The 27,975-nt window shown below is 44.6% G+C and overlaps 1 protein-coding gene across 1 annotated transcript in view; it reads left to right on the forward strand.

The window, feature by feature from the left end:
- fat4 (FAT atypical cadherin 4) overlaps positions 1 to 27,317 on the forward strand; it is a 107,225-nt gene extending 79,908 nt beyond the window's left edge. The window contains 12 exon segments of the mRNA XM_023393580.2: positions 710 to 890; positions 3,750 to 4,000; positions 4,333 to 6,657; positions 6,660 to 8,681; positions 10,292 to 10,396; positions 10,761 to 11,068; positions 15,065 to 15,150; positions 16,536 to 16,715; positions 17,203 to 17,327; positions 18,564 to 18,781; positions 22,211 to 22,472; positions 24,222 to 27,317. Coding sequence (XP_023249348.1) covers positions 710 to 890; positions 3,750 to 4,000; positions 4,333 to 6,657; positions 6,660 to 8,681; positions 10,292 to 10,396; positions 10,761 to 11,068; positions 15,065 to 15,150; positions 16,536 to 16,715; positions 17,203 to 17,327; positions 18,564 to 18,781; positions 22,211 to 22,472; positions 24,222 to 26,131 — 7,973 coding nt within the window. The 3' untranslated portion in view covers positions 26,132 to 27,317.
- The last annotated feature ends 658 nt before the right edge of the window (positions 27,318 to 27,975 follow it).

Genomic DNA, 27,975 nt, shown 5'->3' on the forward strand with positions numbered 1-27,975 from the left:
GGGGGTGGGGGGTGGGGGGGCCTCGGCGAGTCCCGTTTCGTCACCCGCTCTGGGAGAGAGAAAAAAAAACAAAAAAAAAAACGGTTAGATTTTTGCTGAAAATAGAACTTCTCTCTCGCTCAGATTCCACAGTCTAGCTGCACCTTAAAATAGATACCTCTTCTGCGGAGATTAAATCTGCGTGTGTCCGAGACCCCAGGAAGGACGCCTAAAAGATTTGGTTTCAGGGACATTGAGCCCTTTTGATGTGTTCTGCACTGATGCGTGTTGATGTGGCAGTAAGACAGATGGAAACCCAAACCAGTGGCCAGAGACATTTGCTCGAAGTTAAATGCAGCAGGAATATTGTGACTGAACCTTCCCAGGGAATATGAATTGGTTCGGTGTGGATCTCGCTGCAAATGACACGTCATGTACAATAAGTCTCCATGTGTCTTAATGGCGCTCACGTGTCACTGTCTCCCCTTTACCAGCTCACTGTGGAGAGAAAGGAGTCTCTGATCCTGTCAGTTAGAAAATTCTCCCATGGTCAGGTCTGTCATGTGAATGGAAAGTGTAATGAATCGCTTCTGTCCTGGCGACTGAGGCAATTTCTCCTTCACTTCTTTTTAGCGTGCTTTCCTGAAGGAAAAACTAAACTGCCATTGTCACTTGTACTGTAGTTAATTTTTTTTTTCTTTCTTTTCCTTTTCCTCCCTCCACCTCTCAGGTTCTCCGTCTCTGAGCGGAACGGGGACGGTGACGGTTCTGGTGGACGACGTGAACGACAACGTCCCCGTCTTCACCTCCTCCACCTTCCACACCACCATCATGGAGGACGCCCCGACGGGGACGGACGTGCTGCTGGTCAACAGCTCGGATGCAGACGTGGGCGTCAATGGCGTCATAAGGTAGCGATGAAGAAGCCTTTCCAACTTCTGTGGATCATTTACTTTATTTCTAGGGAACGCCTTTTTGCATTCTACTTGTGAGAACCAGTGGTTAGTCAACATGTCCTCACTTCAGAGGGTTTTTCTTTTGATCCTCATAAAAGACATGATTCATTTCTTAAAATCTCTGTTTATTGTATCTTTCTTTTCACCTCGTTATGTGGGGTTTTTTGTATATACATATATTTTCTTGTGGAGGGGCTTTTTTTATGCTTTAATTACAGAGTTGAGACAGAGATGTGGCGACACACAACAAATGTCCCTGTTTACATGTTTGTCGAACTTTGCTGCCCGTTTAATCCAACTTCTGTATCAACTATCAAACAGAGGTTTGACTGTGATCTTGTTATTCTGACCATTCAAGTTGGAAAAGTGATGGGAAAAGTGTTTGCAAGGGTTTTGTTCTATAAGGGGGACCCTCATAATGAAATAATGATCAACAAAAATGTTTATACAGATGATAATTTCCTCAAATCACCAAAAATAAAATCTGAAAATAATCAGAATTTTAGTCATGCAGCAAAGGGCCACAGGTCGGACTTGAACCCAGGCCGCTGCAGTTAGGGTTGAGCCTCTGTGGTGCACGCTCTAGCAGGTGAGCCACCGGGACGCCCTAGAATTGATTTAGATTTTATGTAATTTCCTGAACAGACAGTTAAAATCAAACGTTTTTACTGAGATTAAATTCAAATCTCCTCTTTTGGGTTGATTATTGCCTCCACTTAAAAAAAAAAAGAAAAAAAGAAATCATACATCAATAACAAATTACAGAAATTACCTCATACACTGATTCATTTTTTCCAGGGACCTCTGTAGGGAACAGAAGATATTTTAAATAAAGGTTTATTTCAAATGTTACTTAATAACAGATTAATGCTGGAATAAGATCCTTTGTGCACATAAGACTAATTAAGCCGTGTTTTACAATCTGTGTTAAATCAGGTCAGTTTTAGTTTGCTTTGCTGTGAGAAAATACCCTTTCAGGACTACGCAGGACCAGGTTTTGGCCTGACTCGCAGCTTCCCTGAAACCTCATCACTGGCTTTAAATTCCAGGCCGATGTTGCAACTGACGACAGGAGTTTAGGCCGAGAGTGTAGAGTTGTAGTCAACACCCCGAAGTCATTGTTTGGGTTGCTATACTCAAGGCTGGACGACACGGCTTTTTCACACTCGCAGCAGCCCCCCAGCCCCCTCTGCGGGGGAGCTTGTAAGAGCTTCTGGTCGGTCTCTCTCAAGCCGGACGCTGACTCAAGTGCGACCCCTCCTCTCTCCTCAGTAACCCCACTGGGTACACATTGGGGGGTACCGCAGCGCGCTCCAGTTTCCCAAAACACGATAATGAGGATGTTAATTGTCTATGACAGTACGAGTTGTGCCCATCAGGGGTTCCTGGGGGTTCGAGGCCCTTAATGGAGACCAGAACCAGGTTACCTTCAGTTATTAGTTTTGATTCTCACAGCCCATTAAATGCGAGTCCTAATCCTGGACTTGTCTCTGGACTGGTGTTCAGAACACAAGCATCTGTGGACAGTTTATGTTTATGATGAGGTCCAAACACTCGTCCCAAAGCTTTGCATCCAAACTGCGTTCACACGTTGTTCTGTAATTTGTCGTCCCATCTCTGGAGGGGGATGCTTTTTCAAGAGGCCTTTTCAAAATATGCACTGGTGTGTACGTGTATGTGTCAGTTTACATTTATGTCTGGTCCTGCTGGAGACTTGTGAGATACTGGCTGAAACATGATATTTGTTTGAAAGCCAGAGACTGTGGCCCCTCAGTCCTGATGAGTTTTATGTTGTGTGATGTTATGTATGTATGTGCCTAATGTTTTGTTTATTTGTATTGTATGTGATATATATATATTTTTATGGCTTTTGATTTTTTTTTTCTTTTATACGTAGCAGTAGTTCCACAATAATGTGAATTCAACTGAAAAGGATAAATCAAATAAAGGACACTGGAGTTCTCCAGCTTCAGCAGAGAGGGCAGTCTGAACCACAGGGTCTCTCTGTGAGCACTGAAGCAGAAAACAGTGGCTGCATTTAATACAATATGAAGCTGGATCAATCCTCAATCAGTTAACTGGCTGATTTGATGTCATGCCAGCACAATATGGTGACCATTATTGAGCATATTTCTGCATGTTTTTGTATTAAATCTGTTTTCTGTGGAGCAGCTTGAAACAGTGCCCTCTATGGACCAGACTGTGACAGCACTGAACAAGAGCCTTCAGTCAGTGACAGAACACATCATGTAGAAACTGTTGCAGGGGAATGACTCATGCATCACCTGACAGCCAGTATTGACATTAGAAACAGCTATAATAACACATTTACCTCATTGTAATGTACGATGTTCTCATAATGCAGGAACTGAAGTAGCTCCATAGGAACTGAGTGAATGTAACTAGAAGAAAAAGTGTTAAGAGTGTGTTATTTCACCCTTTTCAGCGTCCTTTCACAATTTAAAAACTTCTTTGAAACACAAAAAACTTCCCAATATATAAAGGTGCAGTAAAATAAAACTTTTCCTATAAGCACTTCTCATGCACTTCTGCTTACAGCTGGTTTCACTAACACAAACTGAAATTCACCTTTGCAAAGACAGAGGACAGAATACTGATTTGCAGGATCGGAAATTAGTGTCTTTGCATGTTGTCAGACCTGTTTTTTGTAGTTCAGGATATTCATGAGAAATAATAAGACAAGAGTTAATTAATGTGATCACAAATAACCCAACACAAATTCATTTCTTCCCTTATTCATCAAACTTCACAAAGTTCTCACTGCACCATGTCCTTTTCTTATCCGTCCTACAGCTACAGCCTGACCGGAGGACACGGCCAGTTCTCCATCAACCCCGCAACGGGACAGATTATTACCAGCTCCCTGCTGGACCGTGAAGACAGGGCTAATTACCAGCTGCTGGTCGTGGCAACCGATGGAGGGCAGCCCGAGGGCCTTTCCAGCTCCGCCACCGTGTCCGTGACGGTGGCGGACATCAACGATAACCCTCCGCGCTTCCACCACCACCCCTACGTCACCCACATCCCGGCCTCTACCACAGCAGGTTGGTACATGCCCTAAAAAGGGCACTCGGAAATGTCATGGTTTGCACCTGTTCTCACTGTGCTCTTATACTGGGTTTAATTAAAATGTCAGTGTTGGGCTGTGCTTCTGCTTAATTTGACCATGTGGTTGCCATGTTTTGATGAAACAGCACACAAGAATTTTACTTTAGTTTTAAACAAATGGAAGTTTTTATATCCTCACGAAATAAAGCAAAGCTACAAATTGTGATTAATAATAGGGGCTTTTGCAAAGTACATTCATGTGCAAGATTACAGATGGTGGCTTTTATTATCTGTAGTAAAACAAATTTATTCTTATTTTTGTCCTCAGGCTCCTTGGTCTTTGCTGTTACTGTCACTGACGAGGACTCTGGTTCCAACGCCCAGCTGCACTACTCCCTGATGGGGCGCAACTCTGAGAAATTCAAGATCGACCCCGTCAGAGGCGCCATCACTGCAAACGAGAGGCTGACAGGAAGCTCAGAAGTTACCCTCACCGTCCGGGTAAAAGACGGCGGCGCTAATCCCAAAACGGATACGACCACTGTGACCGTCCGCTTCGTCACCGGTGGAAACTTCCCTCTCATCAAGGTGAAGGAGCACGTGTTCACCTTCCCCGAGAGCCAGCCGACAAACCACGTTGTTACCACGGTGACCGGGTCTTCTATGAGGGGCGGACCGCTGTCATATTACATCGCCAGCGGCAACCTGGATAATGCTTTTCACATTGACCAGCTGTCAGGGGAACTGTCAATCAGACACTCGCTGGACTATGAGCACATTCAGAAGTATGTTCTCTGGATTGAGGCCAGAGACCAGGGCTTCCCGCCTTATTCCTCTTATGAGAAAGTGGAAATAACTGTGCTGGACGTGAATGACAATCACCCGGTGTTTGATAAGGATCCTTTCCACGCTGAAATACTGGAGAACCTCTCGCCTCAGCGGGTGCTGATGGTCTCCGCTGTGGATCTGGACAGTGGACCTAATGGGCAGCTGGAATACGCCTTCATCGACGGCAACAAGGAGAACAGCTTCAGCATCAACCGGGCAACTGGTGAAATACGAACCACCAGGCCGCTGGACAGAGAGAAGGCGGCTCAGTACACCCTGAAAGTCAAAGCCACTGACCGGGGGTTGCCACCTAAAAACACAGCAGTCAAGGTGCTGATCAATGTACTGGATGTGAACGACAACGCCCCCAGGTTTTCCAAAATCTTCAGTGCTACAGTGGCTGAAAATGCCCCGGTGGGTTACACTGTCACCAGAGTCACCACCACAGATGAGGACGCTGGTTCGAACGCCATCAGCCGATATTCAATCACAGACACGAGCCTTCCATTCAATATTAATTCAAACACAGGAGACATAACAATAAGTAGGCCGCTCAACAGAGAAGACACCGATCATTACATCGTCAAAGTGTCAGCCCACGACTCTGGTTGGACAGTAAGCACAGACGTCACCATATTCATAACGGATATCAACGACAACGCCCCCAGATTCAGTCGTCCCTCTTACTATCTGGACTACCCCGAGCTCACAGAGGTGGGCTCCATGGTGACGCAGGTGTCTGCCACGGATCCCGACGAGGGTTTCAACGGAAAAATTTTCTATTTCATTCGGTCCCAGTCGGAGTATTTCAGAATTAACGCCAGCACCGGAGAGATATTTGTGAAGCAGCAGCTAAAGTATCAGAACTCAACAGGTGCCAGTAGCATAAATATAAACCGCCACAGCTTCATAGTGACAGCCTCGGACCGGGCAGTCAAGCCTATGATGAGCGAGACAACAGTAATTGTAAACATTGTAGACAGTAATGATAACCCTCCTGAGTTTGATCCACCTGACTACTTTACCCCCGTCACCAAAAGCGTCAAGGTCGGCACCAAACTGATCAGGGTCGTGGCTCAAGACAAAAAGGACTTTGGCCTTAATTCAGAGGTTGAGTATGTAATAACAAGCGGAAACAGCTCCAGTAAATTCAAGCTAGATAAAACAAGTGGATGGATTACTGTTGCCTCCTCTCTTACATCTGATATGAAAAAAATATTCCTCATCGGCATCACGGCGAGCGACAAAGGAAATCCTCCTTTGTCGTCGCGAACGTCAGTGCGAATCGCAGTGACGGAGGAAAACCACCACACGCCTGAGTTCTCGCAAAGCCAAATCTCAGCTACCGTACCTGAAAGCCTTGCTGTGGGAACGGCAATAAGGACCCTGTCTGCCAGAGACAAAGATAAAGAAATGAATGGCCTTATTACTTATAATATTACTTCAGGCAACGACAAGGGTCTGTTTGCGCTCAATAGTAAAACTGGTGTGTTATCTCTCGCTCAGTCTCTGGACTTTGAAGAAAAGCAGCAACATGAGCTACGAGTTTCAGCCACTGACGGCGGCTGGATCGCAAAAACAAGCTACGTCTCCGTCACAGTACATGTAACCGATGTGAACGACAACCCTCCTGTGTTTGACCCCGACGAGTTCTTCCCCATCGTGCAGGAGAACGTTCCCAGTGGCACCACTGTGGTCAAAATGAACGCCACAGACCGCGACTCGGGTGCTAACGCCGTCATGGCTTACGTGATACAGTCATCAGACAGCGACCTCTTTGTTATTGACCCAAACACGGGCACCATCACCACCCAGGGCTTCTTGGATTAGAGGCGAAGCAGGTCTACCATTTAACAGTAAAGGCCTTCAATGTCCCAGACGAGGAGCGCTGCAGCTTCGCCAATGTCAACATTCAGCTGAAGGGAGCCAATGAATACGTACCCCGCTTTGTCTCCAAACAGTACTACTTTGAAATCTCTGAAGCTGCTCCAAAAGGCACAGTGGTCGGGGAAGTGTTCGCCAGTGATCGAGACCAAGGAGAAGATGGAGTGGTTTACTACCTCATTTTCGGGAAGAGCAGAAGGAAAGGCTTCGGCATCAACAGGAGAACGGGCCAGATTTATGTCACAGGTACTCTAGACCGTGAGAAAGAGGAAAAGATTTCACTGAGGGTGCTGGCCAAGAACGCAGGAAGCATCCGTGGGGCAGACATTGACGAAGTGTTTGTGAATATCACAATTCTGGATGCCAACGACCCCCCTGTTTTTACCCAGGAGCTGTATGACGTGCAGGTTAGCGAAGGTCTCTCACCGGGTGGTCTGGTTACCTTTGTGAGCGCTGAGGACTCGGACTCAGTCCCGAGCTGGAGCAGATTTTCTTACTCCATCGCTCCTGAGTTTGATAAGAATGTTTTTACTATCAACCCGAAAACCGGCCAAGTGTCTGTGGCTGCGGAGCTGGACAGAGAAACCACTCCTGTGTATAACCTAACTGTTCTAGCTGTGGATACTGGCACACCTCCTGCAACCGGAAGCGCCACCGTGATTGTGAATCTGGAAGATATCAACGATAACGGTCCAACTCTGACAACCGCTTACGCTGAAGTAATGGAGAACCAGAGAGCTGGCACTGCAGTTACAACACTAACAGCGTCTGACCCAGATTTACCACCCAACCAAGGCCCTTTCTTATACAGCCTCCTCAGTTCTGGCTCTGCCAACAGCTACTTCAGCCTTAGTCCAGCTGGAGTGTTAACGACAAGTCGGGAGATCGACAGAGAACAGATTAGCGACTTTTACCTCTCTGTTGTGATCAAGGACTCTGGTGTGCCTCAGATGTCTTCCACAGGAACAATCCACGTGAAAATAAACGATCAGAATGACAACCCTTCAGAGCCGAGGTCCATGGAAATCTTTGTCCACTACTTTGGGAACATGTTTCCTGGAGGTTCTTTGGGAGATGTCAAACCACAGGACCCTGACATTCAGGACAGGTTCCACTGCTCCCTTATCCCTCCATCCTCCGGTCTGTTTAGTATCCCGACTGGAACGTGCAACCTCAACTCCAAAGCCCGCTCAACAGACGGAACGTTCGAACTGACCGTCCGTAGCAGCGACGGCGTCCACGGTTCAGTCAGCAATACAGCCAGAGTCCTCTTCATGGGCTTCACCAATGCCACAGTGGACAACAGCATACTCATCCGACTCAACTCTCAAGGAGTCAGAAACTTCCTTACGAACCACTACCTCAGCTTCTTACGCATTGCCAACTCTCAGCTCGCAGGACTGGGCACAGGGGTGCTGCTTTACGGGGCATTTGAGCTCAACAATCAGACCTTCCTGATGGCAGCTGTGAAACGGGGCCACGGACAATATGTCAACCCCAGCGGCGTGGCCACATTCTTCCAGAGTATCAAAGACATTTTATATAGACAGAGCGGGGTGCAAATAGATGCGGTGGACCATGATCCTTGCACACACAACCCGTGCCAGAATGGGGGCAGCTGCAAGAGGCGTCTCAGTGTCGGGCCTGATATGAAGACAGAGGAAAGTGTCCCAGTGATCCTTGTTTCCAACCACCCCCTGCAGCCCTACGCCTGCAGCTGCAGGCCAGGATACACAGGAGCTCTGTGTGAGACGGACATCGACGAGTGCCAGCCGTCGCCGTGCCACAATGGCGGCACCTGCCACAATTTGGTGGGAGGTTTCTCCTGCACCTGTCCCGAAGGTTTCACCGGGATGGCCTGCGAGAGAGATATCAACGAATGCCTTTCCAATCCCTGCAAGAACGGGGCGCTGTGCCAGAACTTCCCCGGCGGCTTCAACTGCCTCTGCAAATCAGGTTTTGCAGGTAATACACAATGCAGGAGTCACATTTTATGTCTGACCGCACAGTCACTCATGTTAGGCTTCGAGAAAAAAAAAACACATGGGGACCCACATACACACACACATACACACACAATAATGTACTCACAGACACAGCTTTAGGTCCAAGGAAAATATTTGCCTCTGAATGTTTCCAGGAGGTGTTGTAGCCATAGCATACAAGCATGGATGCCAGAAACAGTTTGGTTTTCGGATTACTAGTTGGGGGGGGGGTATCAGCTGTGATGCATATCAGCCTGCCATGTTTGCTTTAATAAAAAGGATGATGCGAAGCTGACCCCAGTCAGGACTTGAGTGTAGACTCCACACACAGTTCACCAGTATCACATTTCTCTGTACGCCTTCATGTGCATGCAGCTCTGACCACACACAGATACATTTCTAATCCAACTGTATACAGAAGGATTTCTTAATCAAGGATTTTCTCATTTGGCTCTTGTTATGAGTTGTATGACAAATGAGCAGCTTTATAAAAGCTCCAGTCAGGCCTTTTAGTTTGGAAATGTAATTAATACACTGCATTATTACCCTTGATAAAAGGGGAGTGGATTTTAAGTGGAATTACTTAGAGCAGTCATTTAAACCCTGCATGTTGTCCAGCTGCCGACTGCAGCATCTGAAAGACATTTTCAAAGCAGGCGATTTGCCTCAAGTCAAGTCATTACTGTCCCTTTTTATTATGACGATAAAAAATGACCGCAGATCTTTAGGTTTCATCAAGATGAATGACCCTGTTGGAGAAATGCACCTATTGACTTACAGTAGTTTGCATGCCCTCAGGCTGAACTCTCAACTTCCTGTTTTCCCCGCCTGGTTTTTGCCGGTGGAATCTATCTCCATTAAGCAACTTGTCTCAGGATTTACAGCCTAAGATGTATTTGCTCATTGTCAGTCTTTTTTGCATTGTGCCATGACCAAATCACTGATTGTTTTTTTCCCCAAGTCCATTATTTTATTATGAGTGTCACATTCCTTATCATGACGTTAAATCGTTCACCTGCATATGTGGCGACGATTCATGTACATTGCACCTGTTTGTCTTGCTGCACTGCACAAAAAAAAAAAAAAAAGAAGAAACAGCCTTATCCAAATGTAATTTGATTTTGAAATGGTTTTGAAAATCTGATTATTCTTAGTGGGAAGAATCTGCCAATGGAGTGAGGTCATTTCTTTTTTTTTTTTCCTATGAAAGTTTCAAGACGCTGTTTTGGATCAAATGATGTCATCTTCTGACAAACTGGTCCAAAGTCTTCAAAAATAGCATCGCTTATTTCAAGGAATTTTTATAAGTGCATTAACCGCATTAAAACAGGTGAAATTACAACTTCAAATTTTATATTTTATTGTTGTTTGATGAAAAAAATAAGACTGAAAGGCTGACTACAAGGTTCAAAGATTTGTTCGAGCCCAGATTTTTTTTTTTTTTTTTGCAGTGCAGTTTCTCAGCTGCGAGGTGATGAAAGGCCTGCATGACTTGGCCTGTGGGGAGAGTGAACTGTGTTCCCCTCGGGGGTTTTTCCTGTGTTGTCTGCCACCCCATCCATTTTAATTTGTGTTGTTCTGTGAACCCAGGCAAAACGTGTGATTCCATCATCAATCACTGTGAGTGTAACCCGTGTTTTAATGGCGGGTCCTGTCAGAATCGGGTGGATGGATATTACTGTCATTGTCCGTTCGGTAAGTAATAGTAGGAAACTTTTTCAGGGCATTAGTGAGCTCTGGTAAATTGAAAAGCAAGATGGACAATTTCAGATGTGAAACCTCCCTAAAGAAAAGAAAAGTTCTTGATTTCTTAAGCAAATGTGGACACTGTCATTTCATTTTGTGTCTCCATTCTCCATGCACTGTGTTGCTTCTGTCTTTAATTAGCCTCCCAAAACTTTTTTGAAGATGCAAGATTATGATCTGGCAGAATTAACAAAGCAGGGATATCTGCAATACAGTAAAGATTCCATTTTATCTGCAGATATTTTTATCTCTGTGAATCATTCATTGGCTTCCTCCCTGATTACCTCCTCTCCTGGTCTGTTTTTGTCCTCAGGGGTTTTCGGCAAACACTGCGAACTCAACAGCTATGGCTTTGAGGAGCTCTCCTACATGGAGTTTCCGTCTCTGGATCCCAACAACAACTACATATACATTAAGTTTGCTACCCTGAAGAGCAACGCACTGCTCATGTACAACCACGACAACCAGACCGGAGACAAGGCGGAGTTCCTGGCCCTGGAGATCATCGAGGGACGGATGCGCTTCTCCTTCAACCTGGGGAGTGGAACTTATAAACTGATGACCATGATAAAAGTCGCAGACGGGCAGTTCCACACAGTCATCGCCAGGAGAGCTGGGATGGTAAGGACGCCTATTTATGTGGTAGAAATTAGCTCATATTCGAAGTGGTTTTTCTTATAAAACTTTTCATTGAGTGACTCTGTAATTCTTATGGGTCTAGTAGCAAAAACATTGGGGAAACTCTGAGAAATGCCACATGTTATGGACTCAGACGGTGCACTGCACATTCAATAGCATTTATGTCTTGGCCTTTTACACCAGAAAGCTGCATCCAAATTTGGCCATATTTTCTTTTTTGCACCATCAGATGATAATTAAACTCCCCCCAAACCACGGGTAGCTCAGCTTGATGGTTTTCATGGTTTGTAATTATATTTTATTGCCCGTTGTGATTTACAATACGTGGATCCAAAATGGCCCTGAAAGTTGGAATTCTGTCTCCTATGCTCTGAATGAGAGGCTTCTCCCTGCCAGCAGTGCAGTGGCAGGGAAACAGGGGGAAAAAAAAAACCCAACCAGGCCCTGTCAGACCTTCTATAATGTAGCTCTCCTGCTGGACTTCAAATCTGTCATTTCTCACCGTGCGCTGGGAGTTTCATAGGAAGCTGGTAAAATCGTTAAATTGTCAGTTTTGAGATGGTGCAGAGTGACGGGATGGAAAAGGAATACAGCACACGTTGAGAGCCGTGATTCTGTCTGCATGTAGTGCCCTGTGAATGTTACGAGGAGGTGGTCGTGTTAGGATCTCTTAGAAGAATGGTGCCTGAAGTGCCAACTCCCTCAGGCGGCGTAAAAGCGAACCCGATCACTGTGTTCGCAGAAAGGTGCTGCGGGTCATTTTCGGTGGTCGGAGCTGAGGTCCGCTCTCGGTTCCTGAGCCTGAAATCCGGAGCCAGCATCAAAAAAAGCACAGAGAGAAACCGCAGACACGGTCATGCACTGTTCCGTCGTGAGAGGTCCAAGTAATCAGAGGGAACAGAAAGTTCACAGACTCACAACGTCACAGTCTGAATCGCTTTAATTGTCCAAAACAGTAAATGTAACACAAATTGTCAACAACGGAACCTCGTGTTTGAGACACACCAGCGCTTCTAAATGCCAATATTTGACAAGTAATGGGTTGAATATAGACTGAAGTAAAACAGTTACCACTTTGATTTGATTGCACACAAGGAAAATGTTTGAGTGGAGAGTTTTAGAAATGTTTTTTTTTTTTTTTTTATGCTAAGCAGGATGTTGGGATGTAATCGATCCCAGCTTCAAATCAGACAAAGCATCACTGTCAAATTTCAAGGACTCAAACTGGACGTTGACCAGTGTCCCTTTGCTTTTTGAATAGTTTTTTCAATACAATGGCTATAATGAGGAAAAATTATTTTTCACAAAAAATATATTGATATTTCCCTTTTTAAATTCGCTGTTTCATGCCCAGTAGTTTGGTTGCTAGTGAGTTTTTCCAAATGTAATTTTCCAATGTTTGGAGCATCACAAATTTAAATCCCATTCACCTCTTGTATTAGGGTGGAGGCAGAAATCTTAAAAGCTGGATAGATGAAAATAAAACTAGAACTGCATGGCCTGGTGCCTCCAGGGGTGAGCAGGAGAATAAAGAAATAATTGAGGTGAAATGACACGTTGATATCTACGAGCGTGACCGTGTGACAGCAGCTGACTGTCTGGATAAAAGATCACATCTGGGAACATCTGAGCAAGAGCTCGGCCCAGTTTGTTTTAAATCAGATTTATAAGTCAGATCAAACAGCCAAATCTTCTGTGAACGAGGTTCCCCAAATGCAGTTTGACAGACCAGGATTCGCTGCACCTGATGAGCACCAGCGGCGAATCATCGAGCTTTTGATTAGCTGGAATTATTTGTCCCTAGAAACAAGCGCAAAATAAATGCGTAACAGCGGTTACTCAGCGCCTGCACCACAACAGAGAGCAACGCTATGGTCCCTCCATTATATTAGTCACAGTTAAAACAACATCTCCAGTGGTGTTTTCTTCACTTCCTTCAGTGTTAGCCAAACAAAAAAAACACCACTCGTCCTTTTCGTGTTACATTCGGCATTAATTTCCAACAGGGGGGGGGGGGCTTCTTGAGAAAAATATTTTTGAATTTTTTCTCCACCACAGTGTAAGACACTTGACAGTAAGTACAGTGTGTGTAAGTCATGACTGTGCTGCCTTTGATCACAGCAAAAGACATTAATAAAATGTTCATGTGGTTCTTTATGGCGCATCAGAGGGAGTCACGAACGTCCTATTGTTCCTCGCTGTTGTCGCTATGTTGGCGTGCATATGTGTCCATGTGTCTGACTCAAGTGTGCTAAAGAGAAAGTGTGGTTGTGTGTGTGTGTGTGTGTGTGTGTGTGTGCGCGCTTGGTGGGGTCGTGCTCTCCCGGATGATTTGTGTCAGAGATCCGGGCCGGTGTGGTCCGTGTTTACTTAAGATCCAGGAGAGGTGGAGCGTGATTGCCCCGGTTTTTCAACACTTTCACACACTTTTCCGGACAGTTTCCTCATCAGCCCATTTCTTTTCTTCCTAGTAAGGTCGCTCCCTCTCAGGGCAAAGAGAGAGGGAGAGAGAGAGAGAGAGAGAGAGAGAATATCCCACATCTGGGCAAAAGATTTAGTGCCATTAACGGGAAATAGGAAATGTTTGCTGTAATGTATGGCTTTTTTTGTGCCATTCTCCCATCAGCCTCTGTAACGGAATGATGAAAAATAATTGGCCTGCATGCCTTGCGGTGGACAAAGCTTCACACTAACCATTGAACATGACTTAGTTACACAAATACTCGGTGAGAAATGAATGGGTGGAACCAGAACCCTGGAGTGAAGAAGGTTTATGGCCACAATCCCTAAGAAGATATTTAGTCTGACACGCTCTCAAGGGTTTTTAGTGCTAAAGATGTGCACACAATAAAAGTTGTGTTTAGACACGGAATCAAACAAGAGGCTTTTGAGGATTTTTTAAATCTAGTCACATGATGAACCTACGCTGAACTGCTTTCTCACTATCATTCATTGAGAGAATCACAGAATGGGGTTTATCACATGCATTTCCATCTTTATTAGCTCTTTAACAGGCTTTAAAGGCAAATCTTTTCTTTCACACTTTCTTTTTTTGTTTGGATTAAACAAACCAGATATCATGTGTTACTTAATGACAGACCCATGTTAGCTTCTTATCTGCATTTCCCAGTCTTCATGCTAAGCTAAGCTGGCTGGTTGCTGGCTATAGCTTCATATTTACTGCACTGATATGAGGAATAAGTCACTAAAATACCTTTTTACACTCCAGGCTTAACGAATGAGTTCCCCCACACTCAAAAAACATCTAAATAGATCCAATAATTAAAATAATGTTTAATTTTTTTGATTATTTTATAGACTAGCTCAGAGAGGCCCCGTCAAGAGAGACGAACCAAGCCCCCAAGAAGAAAAGGGGTTGATAGTCTGCACATGAGGCATTCAGGAAACATCAGTAAATTGTACCGAGCAACATATCCTGCATAGGAGACATCTAGTCTACATCTAATCTGGGTTACCAGAGTTTATATGCTGACTGGACTAGCTCAGCTATGCTGCTATCCTGTGCTTCTTTAGTTGGTGGAAAGCGTGTAGGTCCACCATAAGCGTTTTTTGGCTCCACCCACTGACACAAACCAATAAGTTGAGTATGAGAACGATGAATATTTCTAAACTAAAACTGAAGTTAGCTGATCAACAGCAGAGTTCGTACTGAACCACTACAAGCGAGAGACACGCTCTCACATGGCACCGATTATAAAGAGGGAGAAACAGAGTCACTGATATTGATTGAGTGTTTGATGGGTCACCATCTGCCACAAAACAACAGTGACCGACACGCATTGTTGGTGTTCATGCTCTGCAAGCAGCCGTGTCAACCGCAGTCTACCAGAAATGTTGTCCAAAAAATGGTTATTTTTGTGACTTTACAGCTGTTATTCTTGAAGAAAAACACATGTAACATGCGTGTGTGTGTGTGTGTGTGTGTGTGTGTGTGTGTGTGTTCCTTTCATCATGCAGGCTGCATCCCTGACCGTGGACCTGTGTGGTGATGACCAGGACCCAGGCTACTGTGCTGTGAGCAACGTGGCAGTACACACTGACTGGTAAGACAATCACACACACACAGACACACACACACACACACACACACACACACACACACACTGTTCTGCCTCTGTCATCCAACTGTACATGTTAAAAATACTGTTGATAGTTTCACTTCCAACGTCTGGAAAACTAAATGAATAATGAAATTTTCCATGTCCTGCAAAATAATGGAAAATCATAGAGAACCAATGAGGTTTTTATGTACCTGGTCTGAACATACTTGACTAATTTTGTACAGCTGTTGCTCTGCACTCTGAACTGACAACAATCCCTTTGTGCAGTGAATCAGCACCATACAGTCAGCAGTGTGGAGATGTAATTTAACACAGAATCCACTATTTCTCATTAGTGGATGAAAACTTTAAAACCATTTTGGCTTGTGATCGCTTAAAACAGAGCAGCGTCTACTTCTGACCTGTCATCACTGGGTGCACGTCTACTGTGTTTGGCAGCTTAAACCAAACTGTTCAATTTAGATATTTTTTTAAAGGTGTTTGGAAGTAAAATGATGTAGCAGTTCACAAGGGAAAAAAAAGCATTTGTCTCTCCTTTCCTGGCCTGTTGATCATCTGGCAACCCTTCAGATTCCTCTCATGATCTGTTGTCTGAGTTCCCAGGTTGGGAATCAGTGTATAATGGCGCCTCCCACTTTTTCCATCTCATCCAATGAATCGCTCTCTCTGTTTCTTTAAATTTTGTAGTGTAATAAATTCGAATTTCTTTTCTACAGTGAGTGTTTTTTTAAAAATATGAAATTATATATAGAATAAAGGAAAAATGACCGAATCTGATGCAGATGTATAGAAAATTAAAGCTTCTAGTCTTGCTTTTTTTTGCTGCCTTATTGTGAAAGTATCTGGATGAAAGCAAATTGCTTAAAATGTTATATGCAATTCTCCGACATAATTTTACAATGAAAAAAAAAAAAGATGAAGTCATCTGTTGTAAATATACAATATATGACGTAAACCTTCATTAAATTACCGGATGATCACAGCCTGAACACACAGACAGCTCCGAGCCAGGCCTTGTGGGGTAAAAACTTGAGACTACGCATGAGTGTTTTTGTGTGTGTTAAACTATGTGAGTGAGAGTGAGAGTGAAAGAGAGAGATCGATTTGGCAGATGAGGAAGTGGCCAGAAAGGTCTGCAGAAGGTTTATTTTGTAAGGGTTCTCGGGACCATGTTGTTGTGAAACTCACTGACCCGCAGTGTCTTTCTGTTGTAAGTGTGTGTGAGAGTGTGTGTGTGTGAGTGTGTATGTATGAGCATACCTCTGACTACATGAATGCATTTGTGAGCTTTTGGATTTCTGTGCATTAAAGTCTTTGTGTGCTTTTTGTTCGTGTGTGTGTGCGTGTGTGCGCGTGTGTGTGTGCAGGATCCTGGATGTGCAGCCCAACAGGCTCTCGGTGGGAGGCGTCAGGTCAATAGAACCTGTCCTTCATCGGCGCGGTCAGGTCGCCACCCACGACTTTGTCGGCTGCATCATGGAGTTTGCCGTCAATGGCCGCCCACTGGAGCCCAGTCAGGCGCTGGCATCGCGTGGCATCCTTGACAGGTCCGCACCCCCTACCTAACCCCACCCCGTCTGCTCCCGCTTTCTCCCTCTCTTCCATCTTCTCCCTCTTCTTCTCATCTGTCCGTCTTCTCTAACCTCCTCGACTCTCGCTGTGGGACATCTGTTCACACTCTCAGACCCTCTCGAGAGTTTTTAAAAAGATGTTTTTTTTTTAATACAAATGGCAGATTTTTTGACAGGGGGAAAGCAACTGCAGAATTCCAGAGAATTTTTTTTCTTTTACTTTTCTGTCTTACTAGTGAATAGTGAGGCGAGGACAGATCTTTTAATATGCTAATTCTCTGGGGTTCATTATGGGTGTTTTGTATTGCCGCACATAGAGAGAAATCACAGCTCATCTGCTCCCCTCTTTTTCTTTTTTTTTTTTGGAGTTTCTTTCTCGGCGGACCCCCCGGCTGCTGACTGTGCGGCTGACTTGTCAAACTGACTGTCTGATTGTCACTTTGTGTATGGTTTGTGTCTGTAGATGTCCAAGACTGGAAGGAGCCTGCACCGCCAGCCCCTGCAGACACGGGGGCACCTGTTTGGACCACTGGTCTTGGCAGCAGTGCCAGTGCGTGGATGGCTTCACAGGCAAATTCTGTGAGAAATGTAAGTATATGCCTTTGAAGTGTCTTTTAATTGCTGAGCTTGCACTTACTAAGGAATATTCTATCATGATTATTTATGATCCTCCCCTCATGAGTCATCAAACTGCACCATGTAGCTTAATATAGGCCACATTGCTGCATTCTGAGCTTTATTTCAAAGTAATTGTGTATTTAAATATATAAAGACTCGACACCAGAGGACTAAAACAGACTGAAGGAACCTTTGAGGCTCATAAATCCGGCCAGAAACTTGTAGCCTTGCTTCTGTCTAAGGCGCAGGACCATGTTTAGCAAAGTTCATGTTATTAGAAACAAACAAGATCAATACTGAGAAAAAATGGGGGTTTCCACAACGAAACCACACTGGATTTTTCTCTGTTTGCCATCAGGTTTGATTTTGTGGGAGATCTGCTGGTTTCCTTTGTGGCACGAAACATGATCAGAGCGCTGTTTTCCTCTAATACTAATGTAGCGCACTCTGTCAGAGTCATGTGCATCAACTCCAGGAAACAAATAGAAAAAAGAAGCATAGTTGAAAGAGTCCAGGTCCTGTATTAACAGGTAGAAGCTCAGTCATCTTTTTGGTTACAGTCATTTTGGAAAGCATCACAATAATTTGTTACTGATGTTTTAATAGTGTTGTTGTAAGAGCTTCCTAACTGTCAGTTAGCAAGCAGGGTAGTTTGGTCACTATATTATATTTTCCAAAGATATATTTCTACCAACAACTCCTGTCGCATTACTGTCGACAAACTGTGGTGCAGTTTATACTTTACATAAAAGAGGAATGGTGCAATAATAGCTAATAATCCACGATAGCTTTGTCTGTTTTGGACTCCTTTCCACTAATAACCTGATTTTTGTGATGTGAAACAAATTTGAAGATGATTGGTGAATACAATGACAAATCAGGGATTAAGGTAAAGCGTTTAAAGTTCCTAGCCCACGTTCTATATGACAGCATTGGTTTTGATTTAGTGTCTTGCTCAATGGCACGTTGTCTGTTCTGAGGATTGGCTTCCATCTTGCAGTTATAGGAAGATATTTGCAACCACTGGTGAGAATGTGAGGACCAATTTGTGGTTATGGCAGTCGGATTAGGAAAATCATTTGGACCCGTCTGTCCGCCAGCAGCGGAGTGGAAATATATTTGATATTTTAATATTTTTAAGTTGCCTGTGAAGTGTGTGTGAAGACAGACTGGACTGAGGATTTTCTCTCTGTCTTTCTCCCACAGACATGACAGCTGACACTGCTCTGTCTCTGGATGGTACCGGCCGCCTGGATTACTCCCTGAAGCCGGGCCCTAAACGTGACGTCCTGCTTGCACAGTCGCTGCAGGGCGTGTCCTCTGACCTCGCAGGTCCCAGCAGCCTGGAGGTCAAGTTCAGGACACGCAGCAAGACCGGCACCCTGCTGCATGTGCAGGAGAGCAGCAACTACACTACAGTGAAGGTGAGAGAGAAGAGAGTAGATTGCGTATCTGTATTTTAAAATGCTATCTGTGCCTACAATGCACAGAGTGTACTTTAATGGCTCACATGGTAAATTCATAATGTGCATTTCAATGTATGTTTTTAACCAAAATACTGTTCTCATGCACAGACTACTTCTGAATAACGAAGCACAGCTCTTCAGGTAGTGATTTCACAATAAAAGCCTCAGCTTAATGCCCCTGAGCTGTTGCAGGTGTACACGTGTGGCATTATCAGCACACAACAGCAACACAAAGTCAACATGGTCAATACAGATTTAAAAAAAAACACCTATTAAACATAGTTAATACATGATCTGTAATACTGTGTCACAGAGAAAGACCTTTCAGTTGAGGTTAATAAACATCTTGGCACCGATCTGAGAAAGTATTGAAATTGAACTCAAGTACAAGTCACTCATATGTAGTTTGGTGAATTAGCTCTGTGCAAATAATGTGAAGTGATTTGTGTGTTACGGTAAATTTAGAAAACTGTCACACAGTAAATGTTGCCATGTCGACATAGTGGCTCTGTCCCAAATCACAAGTTCAAAATACAACGAGTATCACATATTTGGCTTTGTTATTTAGCTGGCTAATGAAAAACACAACGCCTGCACACTGATGCCAAGCCATCGATCCAAATCAGATCTTTGTCAGGATCAGCATTTTGGCCTGATGAAGATCCAACTTGGATCAAAATGAGTTTTTTTTTATAAACTTTGTGGTTTGGAGTCAGTTCACAGGCATTTCTCCTTTTTTTTTTTTTTTTTTTTTTTTTTACTGATACTGTTTTTTAAATAACCTCACACCTACGTGACATGCTTATAATTCTTTAACCAACTAGCCAGCTACTTTGCAAAGCAACCAGTGTTAGTGTTAGCATCAGCTGCTAGCCACAGTGCGGACATTTAAGGCGTGCGTGATCATGATCAGTTCCCGGTCAGTGCCAGCACATAAATCAGCCTTGGCTCATCTATTTATTGGAGATGACAGAACTCAAGTCGTACAATGTGGCTGCCAGATGATATGTTGCATCACCAAAAGCATCTGCAGTCATGAGCATGTGTTGCTCCGTTACTGAAAGGTCCCCTCGAATATTTGGACCCCAGGATCCCAACATCAGTTTGATATTGTACGTACAGAATGTAAGTCGTAATAGATGGAGTACAAACATGTCTACATATCTGTACGCCGTCTGCCTACTTTGTTTTAACCCTTACACCACAAATCATCACCCCACACACTCTGTCTGTACAAACTATAAGCAAACTACATGGGTCCTTCTCCAGCCACCTCCCTTTAGTCCCATTCCTCTTTCTTCTCCTCTCATCCTGTTCAGCACCCCCCCACCCCCAACACACACACACACACACACACACACACACACACACACACACAACCCCACACCCCCTCCTCCCCCTGACTGATCCTGGGCAGCTGCCCAAAGAGGCCTGAGGGCTCATTCATCCTCTTCAGTTTTCCTTTTTAGACCCTTCCCTCCACCCTCGCCACCACCAACCCCTTCCCCACTTTTTTTTTTTGTTAGTATCAGACTTTCTCTCTTATGATTTTGTTTTCCGGCTCTGAGCAGCTTCTGGTGCTCATCGAATCACCATCACAGCTTCCTAAACAGTCAAGAAAAGTATTATAAGTGCTTAAAAAAAAAGGTTGATCGGCAGGGGAATACATACACTATATGTACATATGTTGAGAGGGAGAACTATATATACTGAGATATAAAAAAAACAAGATGTTTAATAGATAAACTTCTTGATTACTTTTCCAGGTTTAGAGCACTCAGTATTCTTTGGCTTGGGGGACTTTCTGCTTTTCCCATTTTAAATCAATTCTTCCGGAAGCTACTTATCATTGCTGATTTTTGGGGTCTTTGAAAAGGGAGGAGAACGGGATTACTTTTCCATGGAAGTGGGAAATGCACATATGAGATTATCATACGTAGTGTAAGCCGCAAATTTGTTGCCCATGCCAAAGTGAGCTTGATTCATTTCTTTTAAAGACACACTCTGTCCTTTCCTTTCTGGAAAAGGGTCTCCTCCAGTTGGTGTTTGAATGAGCGTGTTTTCTCTGAATTTGTTATAAGCAGGCCTCTGACCGTCATCTGGCTGAATAACTGAATAACATGAGCTACACACAGACACACAGACACACGCATACACACACAAGTCGTGAGAACATGATTAACTGTGGTGTCCCCCGCTGGGGGAAAAGATTTACGAGCGTCAAGCTGCATTTTTGTTTTCAATCTCTGACCTCAACAGCAGATTCGGAAAAGCAGCGTGGTGGTAGTTTTGTGGAGGCTGAGAGAAGACTTCCTCTTGACGCTTGTGATTGACGCTGACATGATAAGTCATTGCATTAATCAGAAAAAATGCCTTTTTAACCCTAGTTTATGTAGACTTCGCCACAGAAAACATTATTTATCATATGCATGAAATTAAGAATTATACCAGAATACAGATTCAGAGAGTGAGCCATTTATTTAGTATCTTATCCAGTCTGTGTAGTCAGTTCTGATCTATGATATGCTCTTGAAGGTGCGTATTATGCACCTTCCATCCATCCCTGTACTGTTTTTTTCTGTGCCCCCATGGTTTTGGCCTCCTCATGTTCAGTGTTGATGTGAAACGCTTGACAGGTAGTCACTGGCGTTGAAGTAACCAAAGACTCTACCGTGAAATCTGCGGTGTCATCCAGATTCTCCATATCCATGCTCTGACAGCCCAAAGTGTCAGAAAGACTGTCAAAGAAGAAGCTGTGACCTTTGCGGTGCAACCTTTGTGGTTCTGGGTGAAATATCTCAAAAACTGATGGATGGATTGAAATTTGGTCAATTCATTTGTCCCATACTTTTGTTTATGTACAAAACCTGCAAAAAACTAATGGCAGGTGTATTTTTTTTCATTGGTGCTAATTAGCACATGTTGGCATGCTACCAAGCTATTGTCCTATGCAGAATATGGTAAGCATTATACTTGCTAAACATGAGCATGTTAGCATTGTGAGCATATTAGCATGTGGACATTAGCATTTAGCTCAAAGCAGCGCTGTGTTTTGATACAGCTTCACAGAACTGCTAGCATGGCTGGTTTAACTTTTTTCCATCTGATTTTAATGCTTTGGTAATGTGATATAAAAAAAGCCCATCCATAAATGGGATTAAATCATTTTTCATGCATTTCGACACTGATTCAAAACTGCTTCTGTTTGTCTTTCACCCAGTAAAATATGCTTTTACCCTGGCCAACAAAATCAAAGCACCTAAAGTCGACTGGGCTGCTTTGATATTTTCTTCTTGTGTAACCAATTACCCATGAACCCATCTTTAACTCAGCCTGAGTGGAGTATGTGTGACTGATGCACCTCCATCTGTGTTCCCTCTCTCTCAGCTGAGGAACGGCAACGTCCACTACATCTCGGATGCGGGCGTCGGGGGGAAGGTGGAACGCACCGTGGGGGATGCAGTGCTGTCAGACGGTCAGTGGCACACGCTCCAGCTGGTGAAGAACGGCTCAGACACTGTGCTGCAGGTGGACGGCGGCCACCCCAGGGTCATCCAGCACGCCACGCAGGACTTTGGAGGTCTCAGTGTCTTAACCTTTTCGCTGGGAGGGATCCCACCTGGACCCGCTCAGCAGAAAACCGCAGCAGGTGAGACTGGAAAGTGTTTCTGTGCTAAAAAAAATATTTTCTGTCTTGTGATTGGAAATTTGCTGATTTGATCCCTGATTGGTGAATTAATCTGGGCAGGGGAAGTGAAAGAGCAGTTTTCCCCTTTTACCACAACTGAGGTACCTTTGAGCCCCTTAACCATCCAACTGCTCTAGACACAATGATTTGATAAGAGAGATTTTTGCACTGTCCAAAGAAGTAGAAATCTAAAATCTTAGTTAAGGTCAAACCCTTGTTGTATGTACACTATAGTTACGTGTGAGTGTGTGTGTGTGTGTGTGTGTGTGTGTGTGTGAATCTACATGCGTATTTCATGCTGTGTCAAACACACATGCTGAAGCTCTCAAAAACTGGCATTTGACCAAGAAACTCACCCACTCTTTACCCACTGTAAATTACTGATGCAGCAGCGTTTTCACATGTTATGGAAACCTCCTCCACATATTCTGAGTGTGTGTGAGTGTGTGTGTGTGTGTGTGTGTGTGTGTGTGCGTGCACATGCACCTACAGCACATATGTGTGACACAGCACTCATGAGCTTGTGGGTCGTTATAAATCCAGTACAACCCCCCCCCCCCCCCCAAATGAATTAATAGTCTGCTGCTCAAACTGCTGACCATATTTGGTGGCCGTCCAACAAGACTCTATGGAACTGGCCTGAAATCTGTTTCTATTTGACACTGCAGAGATTTACCTGCTATGAATTTACAGTAGTTGAATAAATGTTTCTTTATCAGAGCATCATTTATGGGCAAAAAAAACAAATATTAATTTAATTTGACTTAGTCTTGGAGTGCCTGCCTTTGAGGACATTTAGTGTTTTTTGTCTTATTTCCATGGATCTCTCATCATAGTTTAGGCTTAAATCACTGATGAGATGTCCTGAAACACGAGTTGAGAACAGCTTGGAAAAGGTGAAACAGAGGCTTTCCACAGGGAGGTAATACAACACAGTAAATTTAAGAATTTCAGGGGAGGGAAAAACTAACCTAATACTATGGACTAATATGGTAAAAATGAGCAATTTGGATGATTTGTTGACCTCTTTTACACAGGGACCGGGGCATATTTCAAAACAAACATATGCTGAGCACGCAGATCTGTGGCAGGCTGCCTGTTAACCAACTCGTACCTCAATGTGTGTCTGAACAGTTGTGCTCTCTTGTGTACTCACTTTTCAAGAGCTAATGAAACGACACAAATGGATTTAATCTGCACTGGGATAAATTCAATAAAAATCTATTTACATTAGCGAGGCAGTGCTGTTAGGCAATACACAATGCAAAAGATTGAATTAGGCACAGAGACATTCATCCAACCCAGATGTATGTCTTGAAGCTATAATGGCTCCGACGAAGGATTCTCTGCTTTAGAAAAAAAAAAAAATCATATTTCTCCTCTCAAATTGGCCAGTGATTGATTTGGCCCATTTTTAAAATATGGATTTTTTTTTGAGGAGGTGCTTTCCACAAGGAAATTTCTCTTGTTTTTTTTGTACTAAGCTTGAACCAATTACCCGTCTAAACAAAATTCCTTTAGCTCTGATTACAGCTCCCAGTTCTTGTTATTTACAAGGAGTCGATCCAGCGTCGGTAGACATTTTGAAAACCCATCAGTCTGGTGGCAATCGGAAACGATTCCCCTCCAGGCCGCTGTCATGTCCTTGTTAGCTGCTGTTGGCTGTTTCTCCTTTTATCTGATCCAGTTTTTGCTCTTATTCATTTTCAGGTTTCGATGGCTGCTTGGCGTACGTGAAGTACAACGGGGAGAACATGCCGTTCACCGGAGAACACAGCCTCGTCACCTTAACGAAGACCAGCTCATCCGTCAAGATCGGCTGCAGAGGTCCCAACCTTTGTGAGAGCAGTCCATGCTGGGACGGTCTGATGTGCGTCAACCAGTGGTACACGTACCAGTGCGTCCCGCCCGGCGACTGCGCCTCTAATCCCTGCCAGAACCATGGCAGCTGTGTGCCGGACCCCCGCTCAGGTTTCACCTGTGTCTGCTCTGAGTTCTACACAGGAAAGACTTGTGAGACCTTGGTGGCCTGTTTGGGTGTCCAGTGTCCTCAGGGTACCGTCTGCAAAACAGCCAACAACGGTGGGTTTGTCTGCAGTCCCAGCCCCACGGCGGAGACGATGGTCCTCCCCATCTGGGCGGTGCCCGCTATAGTCGGCAGCTGTGCCACTGTCCTCGCCTTGGTGGTCCTCAGCCTGATCCTGTGCAACCACTGCAAGGACCGCAACAAGACCAAAGTGCCAAAGGAACCCAAGGAGAAGAAACCCAAGGAGAAGAAGAAGAAGAAAAAGAAGAAGGGTAGCGAGAACGTAGCATTCGATGACCCAGATAACATCCCGCCTTATGGAGATGACATGACGGTACGGAAACAACCAGAAGGGAACCCCAAACCGGACATCATTGAGAGGGAGAACCCTTACCTGATCTATGATGAGACGGACATTCCCCACAACAATGAGACTGTCCCCAGCGCTCCCTGTGCCCCCTGCACCGGTCCAGAGGCGGATATTGAACACTACGACATAGACAATGCCAGCAGTATCGCTCCTTCAGATGCAGACATCATCCAGCACTACAAGCAGTTCCGTAGCCACACGCCCAAGTTCTCCATCCAGAGACACAGCCCTCTGGGCTTCGCCAGACAGTCGCCCTTACCCCTCGGAGCAACAAGCTACACCTACCAGCCTCAGTACACCCAAGCACTGAGGTCCACCCCGCTCAGCCACTCCCACTCAGCCTGCCCCACCCCGAACCCTCTGTCCAGACACTCCCCAGCCCCGTTCACCAAGCCCTCATCCTTTTACCGAAACACTCCAACCAGAGAACTCAACCTGGCTCGCCGTGAGGGCAGCCCGCTGGACCTGCACAACGAAATGTGCCAGCCGCCGCCCATGTTCAACTACGCCACCCGGCTGGGGAGGCGCAGCAAGAGTCCTCAGACCATGGCCAGCCACGGCCACACCTCCAGGCCCAGCAGTCGGCTGAAGCAGCCGATCGAGCAGATCCCCCTGGAGACGGGGCCTCCTGTGGGGCTGTCCATTGAGGAGGTGGAGCGGCTGAACACTCCACGCCCACGCAACCCCAGCATCTGCAGCGCTGACCACGGGCGGTCCAGCTCAGAGGAGGACTGCCGCAGGCCGCTGTCAAGGGTCCGCAACCCTGCTGATGGTATCCCGGCCCCAGAGTCCTCTTCAGAAAGCGACTCACATGACTCCTTCACCTGCTCGGAGATGGAGTACGACCGGGACAAGCCGGTTTCTTACAGCTCCCGCGTTCCCAAGCTCTCGCAAGTCAACGAGTCAGACGCTGACGACGAGGAGTACGGCGGGAGGCTCAAGCAGAGGCGTTACTCGAGCCGGAGGGCAGAAGGAGGGCCTGGCGTTGCCCAGATGCCCCCTAGTGACCAGCACTACACCCTGCCCCACAAGCTGGGCCAGCAAGCCGGGGGCTTTAACTGGGACAATCTCTTGAACTGGGGCCCCGGCTTTGGACATTATGTAGACGTGTTCAAGGACTTAGCCTTACTTCCCGAGAACGCAGCGGCAAAAGACATTGAAATGAACAGTGGGGATGGTTCGGTCACCATTCTAAACGAAGGAGAAGCTGAGCAATATGTATGAGACTATTTATTATGTTGTAGAATATGGTGATGTTCTCCATTTAAAAAAAAAAAAAAAAAAAAAAAAAAAAAAAAAAAAGGTCCTTGTCTGAAATCAATTTAGTGACTGCAAAGCTCCATTCACATTATCTTGATCAAACATTTCTGTTTTGTATTACCGATATTGCCTCTCCTTTCCAGAAACTTCTGTCACATTCACAGCTGAGAGATAAGATGGAAGATAACATTAACACTCACAGGAAGAGAATTCCAATGGGCCGCGAAGCAAAAGAAAACTCTCCCCGTCTCCGTCTTTTTAGGGGTCAATTTTTTTTTTTTATTTGCTTGAAAGGAAGCATGTGTGTTTGATCTGACTGCACCTGTAGCTGACAGGATACAGCCCCCTCGGTGTGAAAGTTAAGAACACCGCTTTTCAGCTCGCACGGTATCGTAGACCCCACCAACGTTATAATCCCTTTTCACTCTGACTGTCTCTGCCCCGGTGTGTTTTCTCACAGAAGACTGGCTAAATGCTCCAAGAGTGAGGATTAATCGAGTCTCCTGCCTTACAGACATTTGAGGATTTCAGTACGGGGGAGAACTTTTTCCTCTTCTGTTTTTCTGGCCTAAGTTCAGTTGGAGGGGAGGTGTTTTTTTTGTTTTTTTTTTGGGATGGAGGGAGGGAGGGAGAGGGTGGGGGAGGGTTGGTGTTGTCTGTCACAAATTTGCATTTTCTGACCAGCCAAGTGTTTTTCAGGCAACGAAGATGATGATGATGATGATGATGATGATGATGATAATGATGATGATGATGATAATGTTGATGTTGATGATGTATGATGATGATGATGATCTTATAAACATGACCCCAACTAAAAACACTATGAACTTGTGTACATTTTTTTAATTCATGAGAAATCATGGAGTCATTTGTCATTGGTGTCCTTGTCCATTATTTTGACATGTATGGTTTCTACATTTTTGTACTGTTTATTAACTTAAATTACTTAAGCTGTGTTTTTATGGATATTTTCATATGCTGAAATGTATGTTTCTTACTTTCGGGGAAAGTAAGATTGAAGACTTATTTTTTACATTTGTTACATATGTAACATCAGTATTTTCCACTTTTGATAAAACTATAACATGCTGTATGCTTTGTACCTGTAAAAAGCCAATAACAGAATAAAAAAAGTATTTATTTAAAAGCTGCTTCAGAAACTTTTTTTTTTCCTGCAGGACTGAGCAACTCATCTAGATGCATGTAAGCATTGGCAATTTTTTTTTTTTAAATATCCACCTTGGAGCTCAGATTACCAACTTTCCCAAATCATTTGGGTGGTAAGGTGTTGTTCTATATTCAGGCCTCACTCTGTGCAGCCTTTAAATAATACTGAGTCTGAACAAACCATTTAAAAAGGCATTTCGGGACCCGAGTGAAATGGAGCCACCTCCATCACAGCCAAGCAAAACATCAAGCGGAGTCCGCGATGCAGGGCCCTATATTGCTTTCAGCAATTATTTACATCTGGCTTATTGAGCAGAACCCTTTCTTTTTTTTTTTTTTTTGTCATAGCTCAGTGATTCGGTATGCAACATGCTTATCTTCTCCGTCATCGAGGGGAGAGAGGCCACGAGAGAAAACGCAGGGAGCCGTGAACCCGGCGAAGAGTGACAGCCCGAATCTGGGCAACTTACTACGAGCTCGTGGGCCTGCGGAGAGGCCCCTGTTGACCGAAGCCTCTTTGGGAAGGCTGTACCACGCTGATGCTGAGATAATAATAACACTCGCAATGATAATGAGTGTGTGTGTGTGCGTGTGTGTGTGGGTGGTGGGCCGAGTAAATAGGAGATGAATTCAAATAA

This window comes from Seriola lalandi, unplaced genomic scaffold, assembly GCF_002814215.2.
Source record: "Seriola lalandi dorsalis isolate HSWRI2012SDOR001 ecotype SW California unplaced genomic scaffold, Sedor1 jcf7180002054940, whole genome shotgun sequence".
NCBI classification, from domain to species: Eukaryota; Metazoa; Chordata; class Actinopteri; order Carangiformes; family Carangidae; genus Seriola; species Seriola lalandi.